Below are 22,646 nucleotides of genomic sequence, written 5' to 3' on the forward strand. Positions count from 1 at the left end.
CCCTAAGAGGGATGTTGTCCTCACTGCAATGACCAAAGCAGGCAAGATGGCGTCGAGTGATGGGAAGCTTGGGAGTTTATTCGACCACCACGTCCAGAGGGTGGTTTGCGACACGCGGGCCAAATATCGGGAGGGTAGACGGCCTCGCGCTGTCAAGGTAAAATGATTTCGCTTTCATTCGCTATCTTGGGTAGCTTTATGTGAGCACGCGCTCCACGCAGCCAGCCTACTTAAATAAAGGTATAAAAGGCTCCTGTCAGATCCATCTCTCATTGGAAGGGGAATGAGGAACTCTGGCTTGGAGACCAAAGATTATTACCACCCATTTGGTTAACTTTAGGACGTCAGTTCTCCAGAAGAGGGATTTGTTTTAGTTCTTGTATCTTCCGTGTTTATGTGAGTGCTTGTTAAACACTCAATGACTATTCGTTTTAGTGACTAGTCCCAGTAACTTCTACTGAGAGAACTTACAGAAATGATGACTTAAATCATATGCATGTACGAATATGTCACAGTGAATCCTACTATTAAGCATAATTATGCACAAATAAAAATATTATAAAAATGTCGACTCAGAGCAGTCTGTTATGTGCTTTAGTTAGATACCTTCACATGTGAAGTGTGTTATTCTTTATGCAGAGAGAATGGCAAATTTTAAAATTAATTTTGTATGTTTTTTGCAGACAAGGACTGACCAAAGTGTTTCTTTTCAAATTCTGTTTTGTTTTGTTTTTTTTTTTTTTAAGGGGAGATTTTCTTAGTCTTATTTGTGAAATACACTTCATAACTCTATTTATTTTAGGTGTATACAATCAATTTGGAATCTCGGTACTTATTAATACAAGGAGTTCCTGCAGTGGGAGCAATGAAGGAATTAGTTGAGCGACTTGCTCTATATGGTGCAATTGAAGAATATAATGCTCTAGATGAATATCCAGCAGAAGATTTTACAGAAGTTTACCTTATTAAATTTATGAATTTACAAAGTGCAAGGTAAAGTGTAAGTTAAGCAGCATCTTATATCCTTTGACCCTGTTACTATCATTTTTGTCCCAGGTTTCTATAGTTAAAATACTTGAGTTACCCCCAAAATTTAATATGGCAACATTCTCATCTTTTCTGCAGTAATTCCCCTCCCTTACCCCCAGGGATGGAGTCTAACCTAGGGCTGTACTTATACTCAGCAGGTGCTCAACCACTGAGCCACATCCCCATCACTTCCTGACATCTTTGTAAAGGTTAATCTTATCAAAATACTATTTACATCCCCTCATTCCCATGCTCAACAACTTTCAGTCCTGTGATATGATTAAAAACTGAATTTGGGTAAGTTTTCCAGTCATACTGCTCACTATCTTGTTACTTTGTATAAGTTATTTAATCCTGGTAAGCCCACTTTTTTCTCTTCTTAAAATCCATGTAGTCAAAAGACCACTTATTGAGCTTGCATGAGGATGATATAATTCATGAAAAGGACTTGGAGTAGTGCCTTTCTGCTCAGAATGCAGTAAACTTTACTTTTTATTATTATATTATTATGGCCTTATTATTATTATTGGCCTTCTGTGAATTAATCCCATCTTTTGGGATTTCTATGAAACAAAAACCTGTTCCATTGGGCTGAAGTAGGCAATATCTTATGTATTTTTAGTTTAACCCCTTTTCTTGTCATTAATCTGATCAAAGATCCATCCTTCCTTTGCTGTTGCCATTTATATTTCTTTTTTTTTAAAATATCTTTTTTGTTTGTTTGTTTTTATGTGATGCTGAGGATTGAACCCAGCACCTCACACATGTGAGGCAAGTGCTCTACCACTGAGCTACAGCCCCAGCCCACCATTTATATTCCTTTTCTGGGCTACCAGTAAACCTCACAGTTGACCCCAAAAGTAGTTAATTTTGTGGTTATATGTCATTTTTAAGCTGCTCTTATATGTAATCTCACTTTTCAAAAATTAACTTGCTGATTCTGTGGAGTTAGGGAAGCATGTTTTCTAAAGTTTTTCTATCTCTCACATCACCTAGTATAGTAGGTTCTAGAACAAGACATCTGGATTTGAATCCAGCTCCAGAAATTAGTATATGAATGTGGCCAAGTTATATAACATCCCAGTTCTTCACTTTGGTTGCTGTGAGATGTTAACTGAAGTGAGGTACCTATGACATTGCCTAGTATGGGGTTAAATCTCAATATAACACTTATCATTATTTCTAGTTACAGAAGTACTTAAATAATTACTATAATGCTTGGCCAGTCATAGATTTTCAATAAGTTATCTATTTAATGAATTCCATTCTCCTTTGTTTTCATTTGATTAGTTGTTATGTATTCACAACTTTCTCATTTATCAAGTTTTACAATTACAGTATTTTAACTTAATGTTTTATGTAGATGGACATAATACCTTTATTTTTATGTGGTGCTGAGGATCAAAACCTTTTAATACCACTGAAAGAGGGAAAGGAAGACTTTAGAGTGCATCCTAGATCAGTAGGGTTGGAACCATCTACAAATAGAGCATTTTAATTCCCAATCCATAGGATATACACACATGTACACTTAGCAAAAGGTAGACTTTGCTCCTTAGATTGATGTATTTTATATTAGTTAAGCGATCATCCTATGTTAATCCAGATTAATTAGCCATGTTATGTATTTCTGTTTAGGATAGCCAAGAGAAAAATGGATGAACAGAGTTTCTTTGGTGGATTGCTTCATGTGTGCTATGCTCCAGAATTTGAGACAGTTGAAGAAACCAGAAAAAAATTAGAAGAGAGAAAGGCTTACATAGCAAGAACTACTAAAAATAAAGGTATGAAAAGCCTGTTATTAAACACCTCCTATGTGTTAGGTGGGCACTCTTCTAAGTATGCCAACATTGAGTTCCCAGTCTAGGGTAAGTAAAGGATCATATTTATTAACTATAAATCAGTGTTCTCTGCAGCACTGTGCATAATCTGGCCTAGAAAGGGAGAGATGTTTGTTCATAGCAGATTTCCTACAAGTATATAAGAAGTGGTTGCATTTTGAAGGCTAACACTACCCATAAGGGAAGAGGAAGAGATGGAAAAGTGAGCCAGGCAACACGTTTAGAACCTTAGAGGAGCTGGGTGTGGTGGCACGTGCCTGTAATCCCGGTGACTCAAAAGGCTGATGCAGGAGGATCAAGAAGTTCAAAACCAGCCTTGGCAACTTAGCAAGGCCCTAAGCAATTTAGTGAGGCCCTATCTTAAGATCAAAAACATAAAAAGAGATGGGGCTAGGGAACTGTTGAGAATTCTTGGTCAATTTTAGATATAAAAATGACCCTTAACTTGTGGATTATACACAGGAGAATTTATGTGTATGGAAAAGGAAATTACAGAATATTAGTGTAAAGAGAAAGACCTTTGTTCTCATTTTTATAGGTGAGGAAAGTAAAGCTCAGAAAGTTTATGACTGGTTTATCTCTCTAGAGATAAAATAGGGACAAAAGAGCAATTAAGACCCATCTTTGGATTCTCTAGAGCTCACTTCTAAATTGCTTTATACGTTACAGTATTGGTGTTAGTAGCCTAACTTTGTCTTTCTTTCCTCCCAGCTTCCTTTAAGACTTTTTAGCCCTGCCCCTGACTTCAGAATTACGCTGAATTTGGCTCCATCTGAGTGGCAGAGTGATACAGTGTTTTTTTTTTTTTTTAGTATTTATTTTTTAGTTATAGGTGAACACAATATCTTTATTTTTATGTGGTGCTGAGGATCGAACCCAGTGCCTCACGCATGGTAGGCAAGTGCTCTATCTCTGAGCCACAACCCCAGCCCAATATAGCATTTTTATGACTTATTTGGCCCTAAACAAAAATAAGCCCTTTCATTTGTAGGATTCTAGCATCTACATGGTACATTTGTATAATTGGTCTCTCTTTTTAAAACGCTTTTGTTATGGAAAATTTAAAATATTCAAAGGTAGAGAGATGTGAGATAATGTACCTCACGAGTATTAATGTCAACAATTGTCAATTTCATCTTTACCACACTTCTCACATTGCACTTTGGAGGTGTGGAGGGTAGAATGGGCAGGAGACTTATATAGGCCCTAAAAGTGGGCCTAGCATATCATTTGCTTTAATACTGACAAACAAAAACTAAGCAGCACAATAATGTCTATGTAGTAGAATATTCTGAAGTTAATAAAAAAAAACTTTCTATATGGTAACATGGAAGAACTCTGTAAGATCTACAGCTAAGAAGAAAATGCAAAGGTACAAAGAAATGGGTATTAGAAGTTACCTTTTGAGTGGGGAGAGAAAGAAGGGTAGATGGGAGGAGGAAAAGTAAGACATTCTGATAAATAAGGAAGAATAGTGAATACATATGGTAACTAGAAAACTAAGCATATTGGAAAGCAAGGAAAATATGAAGCTTGACACTTTATACCTTTTTGCTTCTTAAAAAAGCCTTTTTAATGATACAAATATAAGACATTTTGGAGAAGAATCTATTAACATTTTTAAGTTTTTAAAATTATATGATTCTGAGTGATAAAAACAATAAATGAACCATTTCTATTTTCCTTTCCCTCAACTTTTACATTTATAGAGTATTACTTGACAAAGAAGAAACTGGTTCCAGAGCATAAAAACACACGAGATTTTAGACAAGACTTAAACTCGGACATGTCTGGATTTTGTGCAGCTGCTTCGAATGCTTCCAATGGGAACTCAAATCCTTGTCTTCCTTATTCTTGTGAATTGCCTTTATGTTATTTTGCTTCAAACTGTACTTGTTCATCTGGGGAGCATGTGAATAAAGCATCGAACTTCTATAAGGATGGTAGGAACCATAATGAAACAGTGAAGCATTGTAACCACAGTGACTCTTTGCAAAATATGAACACTTTCAAAAATTCAGTACCTTACTCTGGTACACAGAAGGCTCTAATTCCTCCTTCAGGGTCAATTGACAGGTTTATGCCTAGGACAACAAAACTGCAGGAGCGGAAAAGAAGAAGGGAAGATGATCGTAAACTTGGAACTTTTCTTGAAACAAACAGTAATGAGGTTATGATTGGACCCAAGTTACCAGACATACCTAAAGTGGACCTTCAGGATGACTCTCTGAATACAACGGCGAACTTAATTCGGAATAAACTTAAAGAGGTAGGGACATTTTTAAAAACTGTTTTTTCTTGTTTTTAATATTTATTTTTTAGTTATAGTTGGACACAATACCTTTATTTATTTATTTATTTGTATTTGGTGCCAAGGATCGAACCCAGGGCGTTGCACATGCTAGGTGAGCACTCTACTGCTGAGCCACAACCCCAGCCCTAAAAACTGTTTTAAGAATTTGGTTATAGGGGGCTGGGGTTGTGGCTCAGCGGCAGAGCGCTCACCTAGCATGTGCCAGGCGCTGGGTTCAATCCTCAGTGCACACAAACACACACACACACAAATAAATAAATAAATCCAACTGCATTTAAAAAATATTTAAAAAAAAGAATTTGGTTATAGGACTAAGAACTAAATGGAAAATAATTTGTGGGATCTATTGAATTGGAATTGGCTTTTTTTTCTTTTCAGTTTTTAGTTTTCGATGTGTTTTTTTACAGTTCTGTGTTAAATTCACTGAATTTGACTAGCATATGTATTTGCTTTGATAGTAATTCTTCCTTTAAACGGTGAACAGACATATTTTACATCACACTGTAAATACAAAATACTATAATTAGTCTGTGATAGTGGATTGCAGCCCCTGCTCCACCTTTTAAAGCTCCCCAGATAGTCTTAATATGAACCAAAATTGAGCAAGAAAATTATTAGAAATTATTTCTTAAATTCAGAGTTACTACAGCTTACGTCAAATTCAAAGTATTTTGCTTCTGTAATAAACAGCACCTTTTTGTTGTGGTGGTGCTGGGAGTCAGATTCACAGGCCTTGCCCATGTGAGGCAAGAGCTCTACTGCTGAGCTATGCCCCCAAGTCCAGAAGGTGAAAATTCTAAACGATTGTGTCTTTAGACTGCCTTAAGTTCTGCATTTCTTTTCCTCATATTTTAAAAAATGTTTTTTACGTGACAGAGTATGTTTCGAAATATATATACATAGAATAAGTATAACTTGTTTCAATTAGGGTTTAAGATCTGCATTTTAAATGTGAACTTCTTAAAAGATTACAACTAGGCTGGGGATGTGGCTCAAGCGGTAGCGCGCTTGCCTGGCATGCGTGCGGCCCAGGTTCGATCCTCAGCACCACATACAAACAAAGATGTTGTGTCCACCGAAGACTAAAAAATAAATATTAAAAAAAAAATAAATAAATAAAAATAAAAGATTACAACTAAAATCAGATTGTGCTATAAGGTGGTCTTTTATTTAAATAATAATTTTCAATTTTTAAGGCACAAATAAAAGAAAATTAACATGTGAATTAGCTAAACACACACACACACAATAATTTAGATGGATACAGTACATTTATTTATTTGTTTATTTATTTATTTATTTATTTATTTATATGTGGTGCTGAGGATCATACCCAGTGCCTCATGCAGGCTGGACAAGCACTCTACCACTGAGCCACAACCCTAGCCCTGAATTTTCTATTTCAAGTGAAAATTGCTTTACTCTGTTTTTGACTTATTGCCCCCACTTTTTCTGATGTGTTTGGTGTTTATTTTTCCTCTAGGAAATTGAGAATGATACCATTTTCTTCTTATTTTTTCAAAATTTTCATTCTCCCAGGCATCCATGTCTCTAAATCTATGAGACATTATCAGTGTTTCAAGAAGGCAAAATCAGGATTATCTATCTGTATCTGTAAAATAACAAATTACTTTAGATCAATAAAAGAATGTTAAAGGAAAGTGTATGTTCACTTTATCTTTTTTTTTTTTTTTTCCAGTCCTTGATATTGAACACAGGGCTTCACCCATGCTAGGCAAATGCTTTATACCCCAGCCCTGCCTCCAAATCTTTTCTTGATAAATGGCTTAGAAAACTTTACTCCCACTAATGTTTGGAGTGAAAACTTAAGTGTCTAGGTTGTAGGTTGTACTTCCTACCTTAAACTTGAGCTAACTCTACCTCAAAAGTGATGGTAAGGTCAGGCACAGTGGCGCATGCCTGTAATTCCAGTGGCTCTGGACACTGAGGCAGGAGAATTTTAAGTTTAAAGCCAGCCTCAGCAATGGTGAGATGCTAAGCAACTCAGTGAGATTCTGTCTCTAAATAAAATACAAAACAGGAGTGGGGATGTGGCTCAATGGTCAAGTGCACCTGAGTTCAATCTGCAGTACTAAAAAAAAAAAAAAAAAAGTGATGGTAAGGATTGTTGTATGTCCAGCCTCTCCTAGCAACTTATTTACACTTATTACTACATACTAAGTTTTAATGGTTCTTTTTTCTTTTTAAACTAGGTAATTTCATCTGTGCCAAAGCCTCCAGAAGATAAGTTGGAAGATGTGCCTGCAAGTCGTCCATTAAAACAAAGAAGAAGAATATAAATTGCCAGCAGCAATTTAGTATTTTCTAAAGAGAATATTTATTTTATTTTTAGTCTTTTAATTCTTTAAAAAGTTTTATTGCTGGTATTTTTTAATGTACACTTTTTTGTTATTTCATTCAAACTATTATCCAAATACAGTTTCATCTTTGACATATACTTAATATTGCAAAAATGTATCTTTCCTATAACATTCTCATGTTACAATAACCATATGTAAATCAATTGAAGCAAATATGGAAACTTTATAATACAAATAAAGTTAAGCAACCAGGATCTGTCTCTGATTTTAATTTAAGTATTGACTTATTCACTTATTGAAAAACTAGAAGTCAGCGTATCTCTGAATGTCAGTGCTTCAAAATGAAGGCAATTCTGTAAAGTAAAAAGGTTAACAGAAATTAGAACAAAGTTGAAATTAGAAGTTTACATTGTAGTTAGCTTTTAAGAATTTACTTAATCTGTGGCAATCAAAAAACAAATCCGGGGGTGGGGGTCTGGGATTGTGGCTCAGCGGTAGAGCGCTCGCCTAGCACAGGCGGGACCCGGGTTCGATCCTCAGCATCACATAAAAATAAAGGCATTGTGTTATGTCCATCTACACCTAAAATAATGATTTTTTTAAAAGTAAGGTGCTTTGACTCTCCATCTCAGGATCTTGCCAAATTGCAAGTTCTTATGGTGGTGGGGAGGGAAAATGGGGAGTTGTTTAATGAGTATAGAATTTCAGTTTTGCAAGATGGAAAGAATTATGGAGATTGATGGTATGACTTTGTGTACATACTCGACACTACTGAACTGTACACTTAAAAATGGTTAAGGGCTAGGGATTTAGCTCAGTTAGTAGAGTGCTTCCCTCACATGCATAAGTCCCTGGGTTCAATACCCAGCACTACAAAAAAAAAAAAGAGAGAGGGCTGGAATTGTAGCTCAGCGGTAGAGTGTTTGCCTAGCATGTTGAGACACTGGGTTCAATCCTCAGCACCGCATAAAAATAAATAAAGGTAGTGTGTCCATTTATAACTAAAAAAAATTTTTTAAATGGTTAAGAGGGTAAGTTTTCTGTTGAGTGTATTTTGCTACAATCTGAAGAATTTCCTAAAGGGAGGAGCCATTAAGATAGATTCTCTGTTCTTGAGTAGGTCCTTGTGACTGTAAAGAGTCCAGCTGTGTCCCCATTTCACCAACATACATAATATTTGACCATGATGATAAAGAAAGCTTTCTTGTGTCAAGTGAGGGTTGAGGAGAATAGATTCTGATTCAGTTAGTTTTGGGTGGGGGCTGAAATTCTTCATTTTTCACAAGTTCTCAGGAAATACTATTGCTAGAACAGAGAAGGCTCTAGATAACTGTGAAAGATAAACTCTTGGGGAGAGGCTGAAGAATGTTGGGTGTTCGATATCCTAAGTTGTTACTCCAATCCAGTCCATTTATGCTATTGCTCTTTTCACCTATCAGTCTCTTAAAATTGGAAACTTACCTTTTACACATGGCTTTTTTTCTACACATTTCCAGACAGAACTAAAATTTGGGGTCTAGGAAATAAACTACAGTAGGACAAATAAGAGAAAGGAGCTTAGATGGATAAGAATAATTTAGCAACATGCAAGTTAATTTGCAAAATCACCCTATAAGTTATTACAGAAAATAAGAGTTACTTCCTACATTATGTTTGAAAAGTATAATTGATCAAAGGAAGAATAAGGAAATTTTATGAGCCAAATCAATTACTGGGTTGATCTTTCAGCTCAGAAAATTTGTCAGATTCATACATGAAAATTCTTCTTGAGCACAAATAAAATGGGATGGGGCCACTTTATTTATGATTGTCTGAACTTCAGCAACGGGCTACAGCTACAGAGATCAGAGTCTAGCAAGTACTAATTTCTGACCCTGTTAAAATGTTCCCTCAAGCTAGGCATGGTAGCACACACATAAAATCCCAGCTGTTTGTTTGGCTGAGGCAGGGGGATTATAAATTCCTGAACAACTTAGTGAGACCCTGTCTCAAAATAAAAAGGACTGGGGATGTAGGCTCAGAGCTAGAGAATTTGCCTGAAGGTGCTGGGTTCAATCCCTAGTACTATAAATAAACAAACAGATAAATCAGACTGGGGATATAGCTCAGTGTTTGCCTAGAATGTATGAGCCTTGGATTTGATCCCCAGTATCTTACACACACACATACACACAAAAGTTCCCTCATCAAATTGAGCTTTTGGCATTTGTAATATACCTGTGCTGTTGGCAAACATGGTCCAAACACCTCCAACAGAAGTCTGTCTTCTCTCACTGCTTTTTCAAAGTCTGCAAAAGATACCTTGCCATCGTTGTCATAATCCTAGACAGGAAGATGATTTCTTGATAAGTGATATAGAGCCATTTTACATTTTGCCATGGAAAACAGCTGTTTAGACTAAAAGGTTCACCAAGTAAAGCTGTAAATTCACACTTTTGAAGACATTATTTACCTAAATCAGAAGGTACATATTATTTATGGATACCACTTAATTTTATTCCTATTATTCTAATAGGCATATCCAAGTCACCTTAGCAATATAAAATTTAGCCTTATCCTTAAAATTACACTTGAATTGGGGAAATAAGAAAAAATAGAAGAATTCTATTATTTTACTCCTTTTGTGATGAAATAGGTGAAGCAGAGCAGATTTTTCAAGCTTAATTTTTTTTTGTAGCACTTGTTCCTCAAAAGATCTCTTAGTTGGGAGCCTATTGGGTAAAAAGGATAGAAGTAAAGTTGCTTTGTTATGGATCAGGTCACCAGGAGTTACAGCAGTAGCTGCTCAGGATAGACTGGAGTCATGAGATGAAGCCTGCAGATCACTGCTGGGTTTAAGGATGGTTGAAATCTGGATAGGTAGAGGAGCCACCTGAATTGACAGCAGGGTATAAGTCAGTAAAGCTTTCATGACAAGGCTTAGGATATATTACTATATTGTGCAGGTAGGGAAAATAAGGAGAACTTGTGTGTAGATTATGGATGCCTTTAACTGATTAATTGAGTTGGGTCAGATGAGATGAGTCCTTGTTTTTTCACTTCTGGGCATGACTTCATCAGGGTTGCTGAGAGTTTTTAGTTGTAGATGAACACAATACCTTTATTTCATTTATTTATTTTTATGTGCTGCTGAGGGTCAAACCCAGTGCCTCACACATGTGAGGCAAGTGCTCTACAACTGAGCTACAATTCCAGCCTGGAGTCTTAATCTAGAGAAAAATTTGAATACATTGTCAAAAAAAAAAAAAAGTTTATTGCAAAAACACTTCCTTGGAAAAAAGAAGGGGATGGGTGGTGCTGGGGAAGCTACTGTCTCTGAAGAAGTAATCTACACTCAGCCCTTGCAGCAGATTCAGAGTATTTCTGAAAGAAGAGGATACTCTGAAGTTTGCCTTAATGGAATCCTTGGTTGCTTTCCTGAGTTTCAGAGTAATGTCAGTGGCATGGGCCAGTGCTGCCTTGGATTCACAAAACCTTACTGTATCCAGTTTAGGGTGACAGTAAGAAAAGCGTAGAAGTCAGTATGTCCATAGAAAAGAGCTACTATTGGTTTTAGTGAAAGATAAATTTTGTACAAGGTTTTCTAATGTGACATTAGGTAAACCTTTTTATACTTCAGTTTTTGTCATCTGCAAATGGAGATAGGATTATTTTGAGGATAAAATGAATCAATACATTAAAGTTCTCTGGAGAGTCTGGCATATATAGCAGGTATTCTGTAAAGGTCAAATATTTTTATTTTTGTTATTTTGTTGTAATGAATACTTCGATGGATTGTAGGGGAGAGGTCATGAAGACAAAATAAAGTGGACCCAATTTTACATGAACTGAATCTGGCCTCCCCCTAAATTAATGAGGTTTTACTAATAGTAAAATATTTTAAGGAATAAAGTTCATATTTATGGGCTGGGATTGTAGCTCAGTGGTTGAGTGCTTGCTGCGCATGCGTGAAGCACTGGGTTTGATCCTCAGCACCACATAAAAAATAAATAAATAAAACAAAGTGTGGGAGGCCAAACTAGCACGTGACCGCATTTGTCTCCTCTTCTAATTGGTTTGGCATCTCGGTTACTCTGTGATCTGGTTGCCTACGTAAGCCAGACAGTAGCCCCGATCTTAAAGGTCCAGTTACTGTGTCTCATTCATGAGCGTGCCTTCCTACATCCCCATGGCGTGGAGCTATGCTCACCTGTTCCTTTATAATATTACCCCTTGTCCTGTTTGGGTTGGAATGTTCCATGGAAACGCCCTTTTTCCCCTTCTCTTACTCTGCCCTTGGGTGTGGCCCTTCCTAGATGTCAGTCAACCTGCCGACAGTGGACATCATGAAGATAGACTCAGCCCTCTGAAATCTGACCCCTTGTCTCATTTGAATAGCTTCTCCTCAATAAAAGGGGTCAGCACATACTCGCTCTCTCTTTCTGCGGACCCTTAAGGTCAGAGGAGCCATCACAGCACACCCCGCCCCACAAAAAAAAAGTATTTCTGTCTCTTGTGTGGTTATTTCACGCAGCCCAGTTCTCCTCCTGGAGTGACCCCTGAGTGTTTTAGTGGCATGTAACTAGGCAAATGGCGTCCCTGGTGGGCGAAAGGTTTGAGTGTTTAAGTCGCTGGGAAAGCGACAACAAAGATTTAGTGTCCATCTACAATTAAAAAAAAAAAAATTTAAGTTAATATTTAGGACTGGGGTTGTGGCTTAGTGGTAGAATGCTTTCATTCCATCTCTGCTCATCTATCAGCCAGACACTTTTAGATGAGCAGAGATGGAATCATGAGATGAATAGAGCAGAGAATAAACAAAAAGACCTGACGTTCATCAATATAATTTAAGGAAATTAAATTTCTTAAGGTTTATGCAACATCATCTTGATTGAATATATGCATTACAGTTTTTCAGTCTTACCATTTTCTTCAGTGCTATCTCTACCAATTCTTTTACTCCTTCATCATTCTCTTCTTCAGACGATTGTTGATACAGACTGTTCTTCAACATGTTGAATATTTCCTCTCGAGAAATGTAACCATCTCCATTCAAATAATAAACTTCAAAACAGACTTTTTAAAACATAAGAAGTTTAAAGACTTGGATGAGAACCGTTAAATGTCATTAGTCTTCTCCTTAATTATTTCAACATAAGATACCAAAAGAGAAAAACAATTTATCTGCCATATTATTACTGATAGTAATATGGTAGGAAGTTATGTGGTAGGAAGATTTTAGAATAAAGAATCTTTGTTACATGTCTTTAGATATTTTAAGCAATTCATTTCCTTGAAAATTCCATTTAAAATTATTCCTATTCTCTTTCCAGGGTTCCTCTCCCCAAATCCTGATGCCAGAGGAGTAAAACATAGGAAATAAACATCATACCAACAAGACAGACTGGAGCCGCTATTAGGAAGATAATTGGGAGACTGTCCTCTTTGTGACTCTAATGTTATTTTTAATAAGTAGGTGGCTTCACTTATAACACTCCTATCTTTGGGCTTGCACTGTCTTCAACCATTTTCCTCTGCTCAGTTGTCTAAAACAAATCTAACAGCAGAGTGTTAGTGTCCAGTGGTTAGTGTGTGTTTAACTTAATCCTGTGCCAACCCTCATGTTTTCTTTGATGAAAAGATGAGGAATGGGCTGGGGATGTGGCTCAAGGGGTAGCGCGCTCGCCTGGCATGTGTGTGGCCCGGGTTTGATCCTCAGCACCACATACAAACAAAGATGTTGTATCCGCCGAGAACTAAAAAATAATAAAATAAATATTTAAAAAAAAAAAGGTGAGGAATGGCCTCAAAATAACACATGAACAGACCCACATCAGGGGCTGAGCCCAGAAGCATCCTCAGAAGCCTCAGCCCTGCCAGCTGATCAGAGTTGACACAAGCCTGACCCTTAGCTGCTGTTCTTAACCTGGGCTGTAAGCCAAAGAATCATTCTAGGGACATTTGAGCATTATGGAACCAGGGAAGGAAGTGATTGGGGCTCTAGCACTTGGGACTCTTCCATGACCTTACAAATAGGCCACCCATTTCATCTGGTCTGTTTTATTTTTTCAAGCTGTTGTGAATAACTTTTGCAAAGTTGTTATAGACAACACTGATTTCATATTTTTAAATGCATAAGCATTCACTACAAAATTGATGATATATATTATTAAGGCAGTAATTCCATCTTACATTTCAACTTTTCTTCAAATGTCCCTCGAAGAAACACTGACAATCCTTTTACCCATTCTTTCACATTTATGGAGTTATCATTGTCTTTGTCAAATGCAGAAAAGACTAAAACAAACAAAGAAAAAAGAATGTTGGTATGTTGTAATTGAGATGTTTTATAACAACTGTGTGTGTGTGTGTGTGTGTGTGTGTGAGAGAGAGAGAGAGAGAGAGAGAGAGAGAGAGAGAGAGAGAGAGAGGAGAGAGAGAGAGAATAGATAGAAAAACTCCCACATTGAGGAGGAAAAACGGTTTTGGTCCAATCACCCAGAAAGTGTCAAAATTATTGGAAATGTGTTTTCCCCTATACACTTAAAACAAAAAGTCATTCTGTTTCATGAGAAAGAATGTGCTTCATTTTTTATGTTTTATACAGTCACGGCGGGGCCAAGAAGACAAACAATGTAGCTAATAAGTGACATAATTTCTATTCCTAAAAATTTGTTCCTATGATGCTAGGTAATCTGGTGATAAAAAGTGGTGGAAATTTTGCTCTAAAAAGTTTCCAAAACTACTTGAAGGTAAATTATTTAAATAATACACTATTTTAAAAATTGCCAGTGAAATCTTGATATTATACTGTAGAAGATAAATTAAAATGTTATTTACTCTTTTGGAGATGATAAATATGTTAATGATTTTGATTATGGTAATTGTTTTACAGGTGTATATATATGTCAAAACTTACAAAATTGTTCACTTTAAAGATCTGTTACTGAAACTAATTGGATTACACTATTTCTTATTTCAAGTAATATAATTTTTGATTTCTAATGAAGAGTCATTATCATTTTTATACTAATACATTCTCCATTTTTTTGAGGAAAAAGAGGTCAATGAATAATTTGTCTGTAATATATAACCCCCAAAACATCATGATTAAAAGCCACAAGATGCTTCTCTTTTGAGAATTTATTTATTGCTGATTATTTCTCAAAGCCATACAGCTATGGAGATATGAAATTCTGAGTGAATTTGTATTAATAAAGCATCTTTGGGGCTGGGGTTGTTGGCTCAGTGATAGAGCACTTGCCTAGCGTGTGTGAAGCTCTGTTTGATCCTCAGCACCACATAAAAAAATAAATAAATAAAAAATAAAGGTATTGTGTCCAACTAAGACTTAAAAAAAAGGCATCCTCACAAATGGATGAAATTGAAGGACATCATGTTAATTAAAATAAGCCTAACACATAAAGACAAGGAGTATCACACATTTTCTCTCATATGTGAAAACTAAAAAAACCCCAAAATCTCAAAGTAGAAGAGATGCTATATTTGGGAAGGGGATGGTATTGAAAGAAGGAAGGGTGGAGGAGGGAGAACAAGAGGTTGTAGAAGGGGTAGTGGTAGACATGATCAAGGCACAATATGTTCATATATGAAAGTGTCACAGTGAAACCCATTCATTTGTACAATTAGTGTGAGTTAATTATCAAAATTTTAAAATAGTAGTTTTTAAAGAAACCATCCTCATGGGACTGGGATTGGGTTCAGTGGTAGAGTGCTTGCCTAGTAAGTGTGAGGCACTGGGTTCGATCCTCAGCACCCCATAAAAATAAATAAAATAAAGATATTGTGTTCACCTACAAAAAAAAATGTAAAAAAAAAAACATCCTCACAAACAATTACCTATTTGGCAATGAAAAAAGTTCAGTCTATGATGAAAATTGAATACATATTATGTAGTTTCCATTCAGATTGACATGTTTTAGTCTGTTAATGACTTCTTACCCCTATCCATCAATGTATCATCAGTCATTCCAAATATGTTGTGCAGGATCCGTCGAAATTTGTTACGATCTAGCCCAGTATTTCCAGATTTCCCACCAGTTCTTCCCACCACGCTGTAAAAGAGTCTTATGAGACATTCTACTTCACTTCTTTTTACTGTAAAGTGAAAATACAAATACAACTTAGATTTAATCATTGAATTATTTAACCTAATTACATATATTTTACTAAGCTACTATTTTGTTCCTTTAATGCTAAGTAGTCTGAAGATAGGGGGAAAAAGAATGATACAGACTTCTTAAGAGCTTACACAATTAAGGTGGGCCTAACTCAGAAATTCTTAAGACAGTATGTAACTGCTAAATTATGTAATATAATGATCACTAACATAGACATGTGAAATTGGTTTGGTGGAGGGGAGTTGGGCCATTTTCTTTCTTTCTTTTTCTTCTTTTTTTGAGAGAGAGAGAGAGAGAGAGAATTTTAATATATATATATATATATATATATATATATATATATATATATATATATATATTTTTTTTTTTTAGTTTTCAGCAGACACAACATCTTTGTTTGTATGTGGTGCTGAGGATTGAACCTGGGCTGCATGCATGTCAGGCGAGCGTGCTACCACTTGAGCCACATCCCTAGCCCCAAGTTGGGCCATTTTCATGGGAGAAGTAGACTTTGAACTGGGCCTTGAAGGATGTATATAGTAATTTATTTAGGAAGGAGTGTGTTGGAGGCAGTAAGAAGTGAATTTTATGGAAATTGAATAACAGTTAATAAAAGAGGTAGAATTAGGGTTGAGATTGAACATGTCTTAATGGGAGTTGGGAAGAAGTGATAAGGTAGCAGAGGATTGGCTGATGGGAGAAGGGCATTTTTTTCCCTTCTTTTTGATAACAGAGATTGAACTCAGGTATTCGACCACTCAGCCACATCCCCAGCCCTATTTTTTATTTTATTTAGAGACAGGGTCTCACTGAGTTGCTTAGCACCTCACTTTTGCTGAGGCTGGCTTTGAACTTGTGACCCTCCTGCCTCAGGTTCCCTAGCTGCTGGGATTACAGGCATGCACTACCATGCCCAGCGGTGAGGATGTAGGGGGAAAGACACACTCATACATTGCTGGTGGAGCTTTAAATTGGTGCAACCAATCTGAAAAGCAGTATGGAGATTCCTTAGAAAACTTGGAATGGAATCATCATTTGACCCAGCTATCCCACTCCTTGGAATTCAGATACTTAACAGCTCCTGTCCCTAACCCATTAAGTCTAACCTCTGGATTCACAATTCTGACAGTACATCAGAATCACCTGTGTATTTCTTCAAAACAGCATTTTACTAAGTCTGGAGCAAGACCTGTGTATGTGAATATTTAAAAACTTCAGGTTAAAACGGACAGATCTGGTATTCACAAAGTCCTGTTGATTTTCGGCAGCATCTCAGGCTCCCTCCCAGGTTTTCTGTCCTTATTTCCACCTTCTTGGCCAAAGCCCTGTCCTGTCACTCCACTCCTGGCTTTAAGACTTCTCACTTTTCTCCTTTGATACAACTTTGCCAGATGAATTTTCCTAAACCATTTTGACTACCCCTGATCTCTTGTTGCAAAATATTTACTGGCTTAACCCCAAAATTCTCAATCCCTGGGATATAAGAGTCAACTGAGCTCTTGTTTAAAAGTTGATTCTTGGGCTTACTGTTAGTAATTCTGATTTAGATCTGGAACAAGTCCTAGGAACCTGCATAGTTAACAAGCATGGGGCAGAGAAGGGGTAGATTCTCTGAGGTGGTCCAAAAATGAACATTATGAGAAATACTGCTCCTGTTCAACAAATATTTTTCCTCCCTTTGGTAGGAGTGATCAGAGATACATTTCACAATATATATGAATTTTGGTAAGGTATCTGACAAACTCTTTCATTCTTATAGATATCTAGCACAATGGTAGGCTCTCAATAAATATTTGCCAAGCAAATGATAAAACACTGTCACTTGTAAATGGAAGTACTTGTCAAATTCAGGACTTAAGTTGGAGAGGTGAAGAAATATGTGAAATAAGAGTCACTTCTAGATGCCAAATGATCAGTTAAATAAAGCAACATGAAATGATTAGGTTTTGAAAGTCCCCAGTGTTATCTAATACCTGGAGTGAAAATTTGGGACACTTCTAGAGACTTAATACATCTAGGGTGGTTTTACATTTTCAATTAAAACTTTTTGATTATGATGGTATAGTTAATCCTGTAATAATTATATTTATATTTGGAATAAGAAGTATAGTCAGGCTTAACTATAGAACGTGTAGGCCTAGCGTACAATGAAAAAGCAAGTCTCTTGTTCAGAAACTGTGAGCAACCGAATATTAAATTATAAATGGGGCCCAGTGAGAATGTACAGTTTGCATACCTGTGAGGCCATACCCTTGAAGTGATTATTTACCTGTTTCCCCCACTAGATTTAAGGTAATTATTTGGAAAAGGTGAATTATTTGTGCCTCCAAAGCATCACCCAATGAAGCTTTCTGAAATGTTTTATATCTGTGCTGTTCAGTTTGGTGTGCTGTTCAGTTTGGTAGTTGTCACCCACATGTTGACCCCTGAAAAGTGGCTAGTGTGATCAAGAAAATGGATTTTATTTTAAACCAGTTTTTACATGTAAGTAGTCAAAAGCAGCTAGTGGCTACCATATTAGTCAGTGCAACTCTAGAGAGCAGAATAAAGATTAATATGTACAAGTTATATTAGCTCCAGAACATAAAACATTCTAGATCTGTCTGAAAAAAAAAATTGGTATTTGCTGTGTGGGAATAATTTCCTTTGTGAGGTCACTGGAAGTTAACTAGCTTTCTGAGGAGAGTCGCATGGTGGAAGTTGTATGGACTAGAAGAGTCCTTCTGGTCAATGACTAAATTATGAAGATTTCCACTTGAGGTCTAAAGCAAAGCCCAGGAGAAATCACTTCAACATTTTGCCAAATGGGACAATTAGAATTTTGTACATCAAAAGAAATAATAAAAAGTCAATCCCTGTGAGGTTAAGATAATTACTCCCTCTTGTTAGCTCCCACCATTCCTACCCACTAACAACAAAATTTCAGTCACAAGACCAGTGTCTATCCTGGTCTCAACTGCAGTGAGTCAAGAACTGAGCTAAATTTAAGGAGTCTTTATTGTGCACTTACTATGTGAGAGCAAGCTACATAGAAAGAGCACAAGGACTCTCTGAAATGCTTATCAATAGGGTTAATTTGAGAACTAAAGATAATATTTTAGTGTAGTCTACAGCATCAGATTCAACATCAACTTTGCCAGAACCAGAAAAGTCCACTAGCTAACTTTTGATAAAAAGATCTAATTTTGGTTTCTAGTACTGAAAACTAGGAAAATATCACATACCCTATTGGGTTTGTGCTTAAAATTTAAAGATGCTTAATATAAACCACTTAGTACAGTGTCTCATTAAGGAAAAGCTCAGTAAATACAGGTTATTTGTGATCAGAGTGTAAAACAGTTAACTATTCATTCAGGGCTTAAGTTTTTGCACAGGAATTAGTGTCAAAAGCTTTGAGAAAACGAAGGAATCCAATACCTTTTTTTTTTTCAAATACAGTACTATGAGATATGGTTCTGATCTATTCCTATCTACAGATCCCAGCAATTGCTTTCAAATAACAAACTATAGTATTCAACATATGGCTAGCAGACATTGCTAAAATAACTTGATTATTATGGGGGAATTGGATTTTAAAAATATGTAAAACTTCCTTTTTAAAAAATATTTATTTTTGGTTGTAGATGGACACATTACCTTTATTTTATTTATTTTTATGTGGTGCCAAAGATCGAACCCAGGGCCTTGGACATACTAGGCGAGCATTTTACCCCTGAGCCACACTCCAGGTCCCAAATTCCCTTTTGAATGTTCTAAGACTCAGGCTCCATTAAGAAAGAAATGACAGTATTTATTATACTCAGCACTGGCTAAATCTACAGAACAGATATTAAGCATGTAATATATGTAAGCAAGATTGGTAAACAGATCCTTAGAAGTGCCTGAGGAACTTCAATCATATAAATCCCAAATGGAAAACTGAGTTAAGACTTCAGTGGAAGTTGTAGGTGGTATTATCCTGAGGTCGTACAAGATGAAATGGACGTATTCCATAATGAGACTGAAATAATGAGTCTGTGGCTGAAATTAAGTAACTTCATGAATGTCTAACAGATTGAGAATTATCAGTCAGGACTTTCAGTCATATCCGAGAAACAAAACTGTTAAGATTCCTTGTTAAAGTTGATTCATGGCAAGCCTTAAAAAAGTGTTACATTGAACTAACTTCAATAAGCAAATATTTTCTGTGTGCAAAGTACCATGCTGTTTTTTAAAATTATTTTTATTAATTCTGGAGTAGAGCAATCATTCACCATTGAGTTTTGTGCCAGAAAATTCAGGGAATTGGCCAAAGTAAACCTTTATACTTAAAAATTTTTCATTAAATTTCAGTATGACTAAAATAAAATCAGTTCTTAGTTGTCAGATAACCCTTTCACATGATGCCATGTAAATCCTCAAGCTTTTCTTCTCACATACATTTTAGGATACCCAAAGGTTAAAATATTTTGTTTAGTATAATTGCTTAATTGCCTATTTTTAATAGATAGCCAAAATAGTACATAGAAGTAGAGGGAATCTATTTTAGGTTTACAAAGCACTTGTTAATGTCCAACTAATGTCTATTGATTTTTTAATTTGACAGAACCAATGTTCAGGCAGTATAGGATGTCTGGTCAGTACTTACAGCTCTTGACAGTTTTACTGATGGGTTCCACCAGTTTCTTCAGAACCCTCTGGTTCATGTTGACTGTGGCTCCAGCACACAATAAGATTCCCCAGATAGTCAAGCTCTAAGCCTGGGTGTCTTGAGTTACACTGATAGCAGAGGTCACTATTCCAATCTCAGACACAATGTGACCATGGCAACTAGCCAGCAACCAAACAAAAGGTTTCTAAGCAGTTGAAAAAAAATATGCAACAATGGTTGCCACCACTTGGGATATATGCAGGAATTTCATTAAGGTTATTTTGATCTGAAACGTTATAGTAATTCTAACATCTTTTCTTTTGGGCTAAGTATCACTTAAAGTTGCATTTCATATTTTTGCCATTTATATTATCAGCACAAATCAGAAATGTTTTTCCACTTTATTTGAACATAAAATAACTAAGATCACAACGAGCTTATTAAGTTGAAATAATTTTCTAGGGCGTCAACATTTCCTTCAAAGGTTATAACCTCCTCTAAACTCTAACCAAGCACCCTTATGAAATCCAAATGAGAGGCTTCAATCTGGGAGCTTCTAGGATGTAAAAACCCACTTTCATGCCTCCTATTTAGACCTGACTGACTAGCTAGCAAGAAACATGGTTAGGACAAAGCTGAACTCATATGTCTATTTTAAAATCCACGCTACCTACTAGTCTATGGTCTGTTGGCCTTCACTGTAGTAAGATCAAGAAAATGTACTAAAATTATTTCTAGAATTTTGGATGCAATATTCTTATGGTACTAGAGATTAAACCCAGGGCCTCACAAATGCTTAGACACACATCTTTATCACTGAGCTATATCCCTAGCATATCCCCAGCCCTAAGATACAATATTCAATTTGGGTAGGGTGGGTCTTAGGGATTAAACCCAGAGCCTCATATGCTACCACTGAGCTATACCCCCACCCCCCTTACTAGATTCTTTTTTTTGAGAGAGAGAGAGAGAGAGAATTTTAATATTTATTTTTAGTTTTCGGCGGACACAACATCTTTGTTTGTATGTGGTGCTGAGGATCGAACCTGGGCCGCATGCATGCCAGGCAAGCGTGCTACCGCTTGAGCCACATCCCCAGCCCCCTTACTAGATTCTTAACATTAAAATTAGTTTTAAGCCAGGGCATCAACATTTCCTTCAAAGATTATAACCTCCTCTAAGCTGGCCAAAGTAAACCTTTATACTTAAAAATTTAATACTTAAAATAATTACATGGCTGTAATCCCAGCTACCTGGGAGGCCTTGGCCCTAAGCAATTAGTGAGACCCTGCCTCAAAATAAAAATAAAAAAGGGCTGGGGATATGGTTCAGTGATTATGCACCCTTATCTTCAATCTCAGGTACAAAAAAAAAGTTTTAAAACAAGGCAAATAATTGGGGGCAGAGGGCTGTCTTCCTAAAATCTTCCTTCCAAAAATACTAGATGGATGCTCATAGGTTTTAAGTTAAAAAAAGTTCAAATAGCAGTTCTCACTTGGCTTCCCTGAGGTTAGTCTACTGTTTACAATGAAAAGATAGAAAATTAATTTTTAACACATCTTAAATGAAAAAAAAAAAAGAACCTGTATTCTGAAAAAAATAAAATCAAGACACTCTAATGGTACTTCAAATACCTAAATACACTGGGGGCAACCAAGGAAATTCAAAGTGACTAAAGTAAGTAGCACTGGTATAGAGCCAATTTTTCTATCCAGACACTCATCAATTTCTGGCAGTTATCCAAGTACCGTTATCGAAACAACATGCCTTGTCTTTGTACAATTGGTGTTCAGTTACTCAAGAAAGACAAAGCGTGGTTTGTGGAAGGAGGAAGAGATATTATTATCCTGTACATTGTAGTTAACTATGAAATAAACATAACTGACAGCATTACTCTGTCAAATACTCTTTCCATACATTACTGGAAGACTGTTATTAGAAAAACAATGAAAAAAGGTGTTTCATATTCAGTAAACAGAATCTGAAAAGTATAGTTTTTTTTTTTAATAAAATCACATTGTTCCCTCTTCCCCAGCCTAATGAACAGTTGCTTCTAGCGGGACAGGACAATTATATTCTGGACCAGTCTATAAAGTTATGCTTCTATATTCATAGCAAAACTAACCAACAAATGACCTAATAAATTTTTTTTTTGGCACTTTCATTAACAATTTTCTTTTGGAATATGAAATGCTGGTCAAAATTTCTGTGTACTTGAGCATAGATATCTTTTGACAGTATGCAGTCTTAAGCACAAAATCTAAAGGAATTTTCTAGGAAATGTTACTTTTATAGTTAAAAAACTTGTGGTTCTATCTTATCTACCTACTAACCAAGTGGTATTTATCTTTATAACTACCTGTGACCCAAAGGGAGATAAGAACACAGCTA

At 36.2% G+C, this 22,646-nt stretch overlaps 2 protein-coding genes across 3 annotated transcripts; one reads left to right on the forward strand and one right to left on the reverse strand.

The window, feature by feature from the left end:
* The first annotated feature begins 36 nt into the window (after window positions 1-36).
* Rbm48 (RNA binding motif protein 48) lies at window positions 37-7,759 on the forward strand. 2 transcript variants are annotated; one of them, XM_027919896.2, is made up of 5 exons: window positions 37-157; window positions 803-993; window positions 2,668-2,813; window positions 4,580-5,139; window positions 7,398-7,759. In XM_027919896.2, the coding sequence occupies exons 1-5, from the start codon at window positions 47-49 to the stop codon at window positions 7,482-7,484; spliced, it is 1,095 nt and encodes a 364-aa protein (XP_027775697.2). In that variant the 5' UTR covers window positions 37-46; the 3' UTR covers window positions 7,485-7,759. The 2 variants fall into 2 exon arrangements, with proteins under 2 accessions (XP_027775697.2, XP_071468392.1); XM_071612291.1 differs by lacking the exon at window positions 37-157 and having other exon boundaries at window positions 925-1,000.
* On the reverse strand, window positions 7,759-20,317 carry LOC114078850 (calaxin-like). The gene is made up of 6 exons (XM_027919897.2): window positions 20,253-20,317; window positions 15,447-15,602; window positions 13,677-13,781; window positions 12,409-12,560; window positions 9,723-9,827; window positions 7,759-7,858 (listed from the first exon to the last, which is right to left on the reverse strand). Exons 1-6 carry the CDS (start codon window positions 20,308-20,310, stop codon window positions 7,790-7,792), a joined length of 645 nt encoding a protein of 214 aa, XP_027775698.1. The 5' UTR covers window positions 20,311-20,317; the 3' UTR covers window positions 7,759-7,789.
* Between the last annotated feature and the right edge of the window lie 2,329 nt (window positions 20,318-22,646).

Source organism: Marmota flaviventris, chromosome 1 (genome assembly GCF_047511675.1).
Source record: "Marmota flaviventris isolate mMarFla1 chromosome 1, mMarFla1.hap1, whole genome shotgun sequence".
Classification (NCBI taxonomy): Eukaryota; Metazoa; Chordata; class Mammalia; order Rodentia; family Sciuridae; genus Marmota; species Marmota flaviventris.

Bases quoted from the DNA above. Each gene is read 5' to 3' on its own strand.
- Rbm48 (XM_027919896.2), top strand. From the start codon at position 47: ATGGCGTCGAGTGATGGGAAGCTTGGGAGTTTATTCGACCACCACGTC. The intron at 994-2,667 runs GTAAAGTGTAAG...ATTTCTGTTTAG, and splicing joins ATGAATTTACAAAGTGCAAG to GATAGCCAAGAGAAAAATGG. The intron at 5,140-7,397 runs GTAGGGACATTT...TTTTTAAACTAG, and splicing joins TTCGGAATAAACTTAAAGAG to GTAATTTCATCTGTGCCAAA.
- LOC114078850 (XM_027919897.2), bottom strand. From the start codon at position 20,310: ATGAACCAGAGGGTTCTGAAGAAACTGGTGGAACCCATCAGTAAAACT. The intron at 12,561-13,676 runs GTAAGATGGAAT...TGTTTTAAAAAG, and splicing joins ATTTGAAGAAAAGTTGAAAT to TCTGTTTTGAAGTTTATTAT. The intron at 7,859-9,722 runs GTATATTACAAA...TTTACTTTACAG, and splicing joins CATGTTTGCCAACAGCACAG to AATTGCCTTCATTTTGAAGC.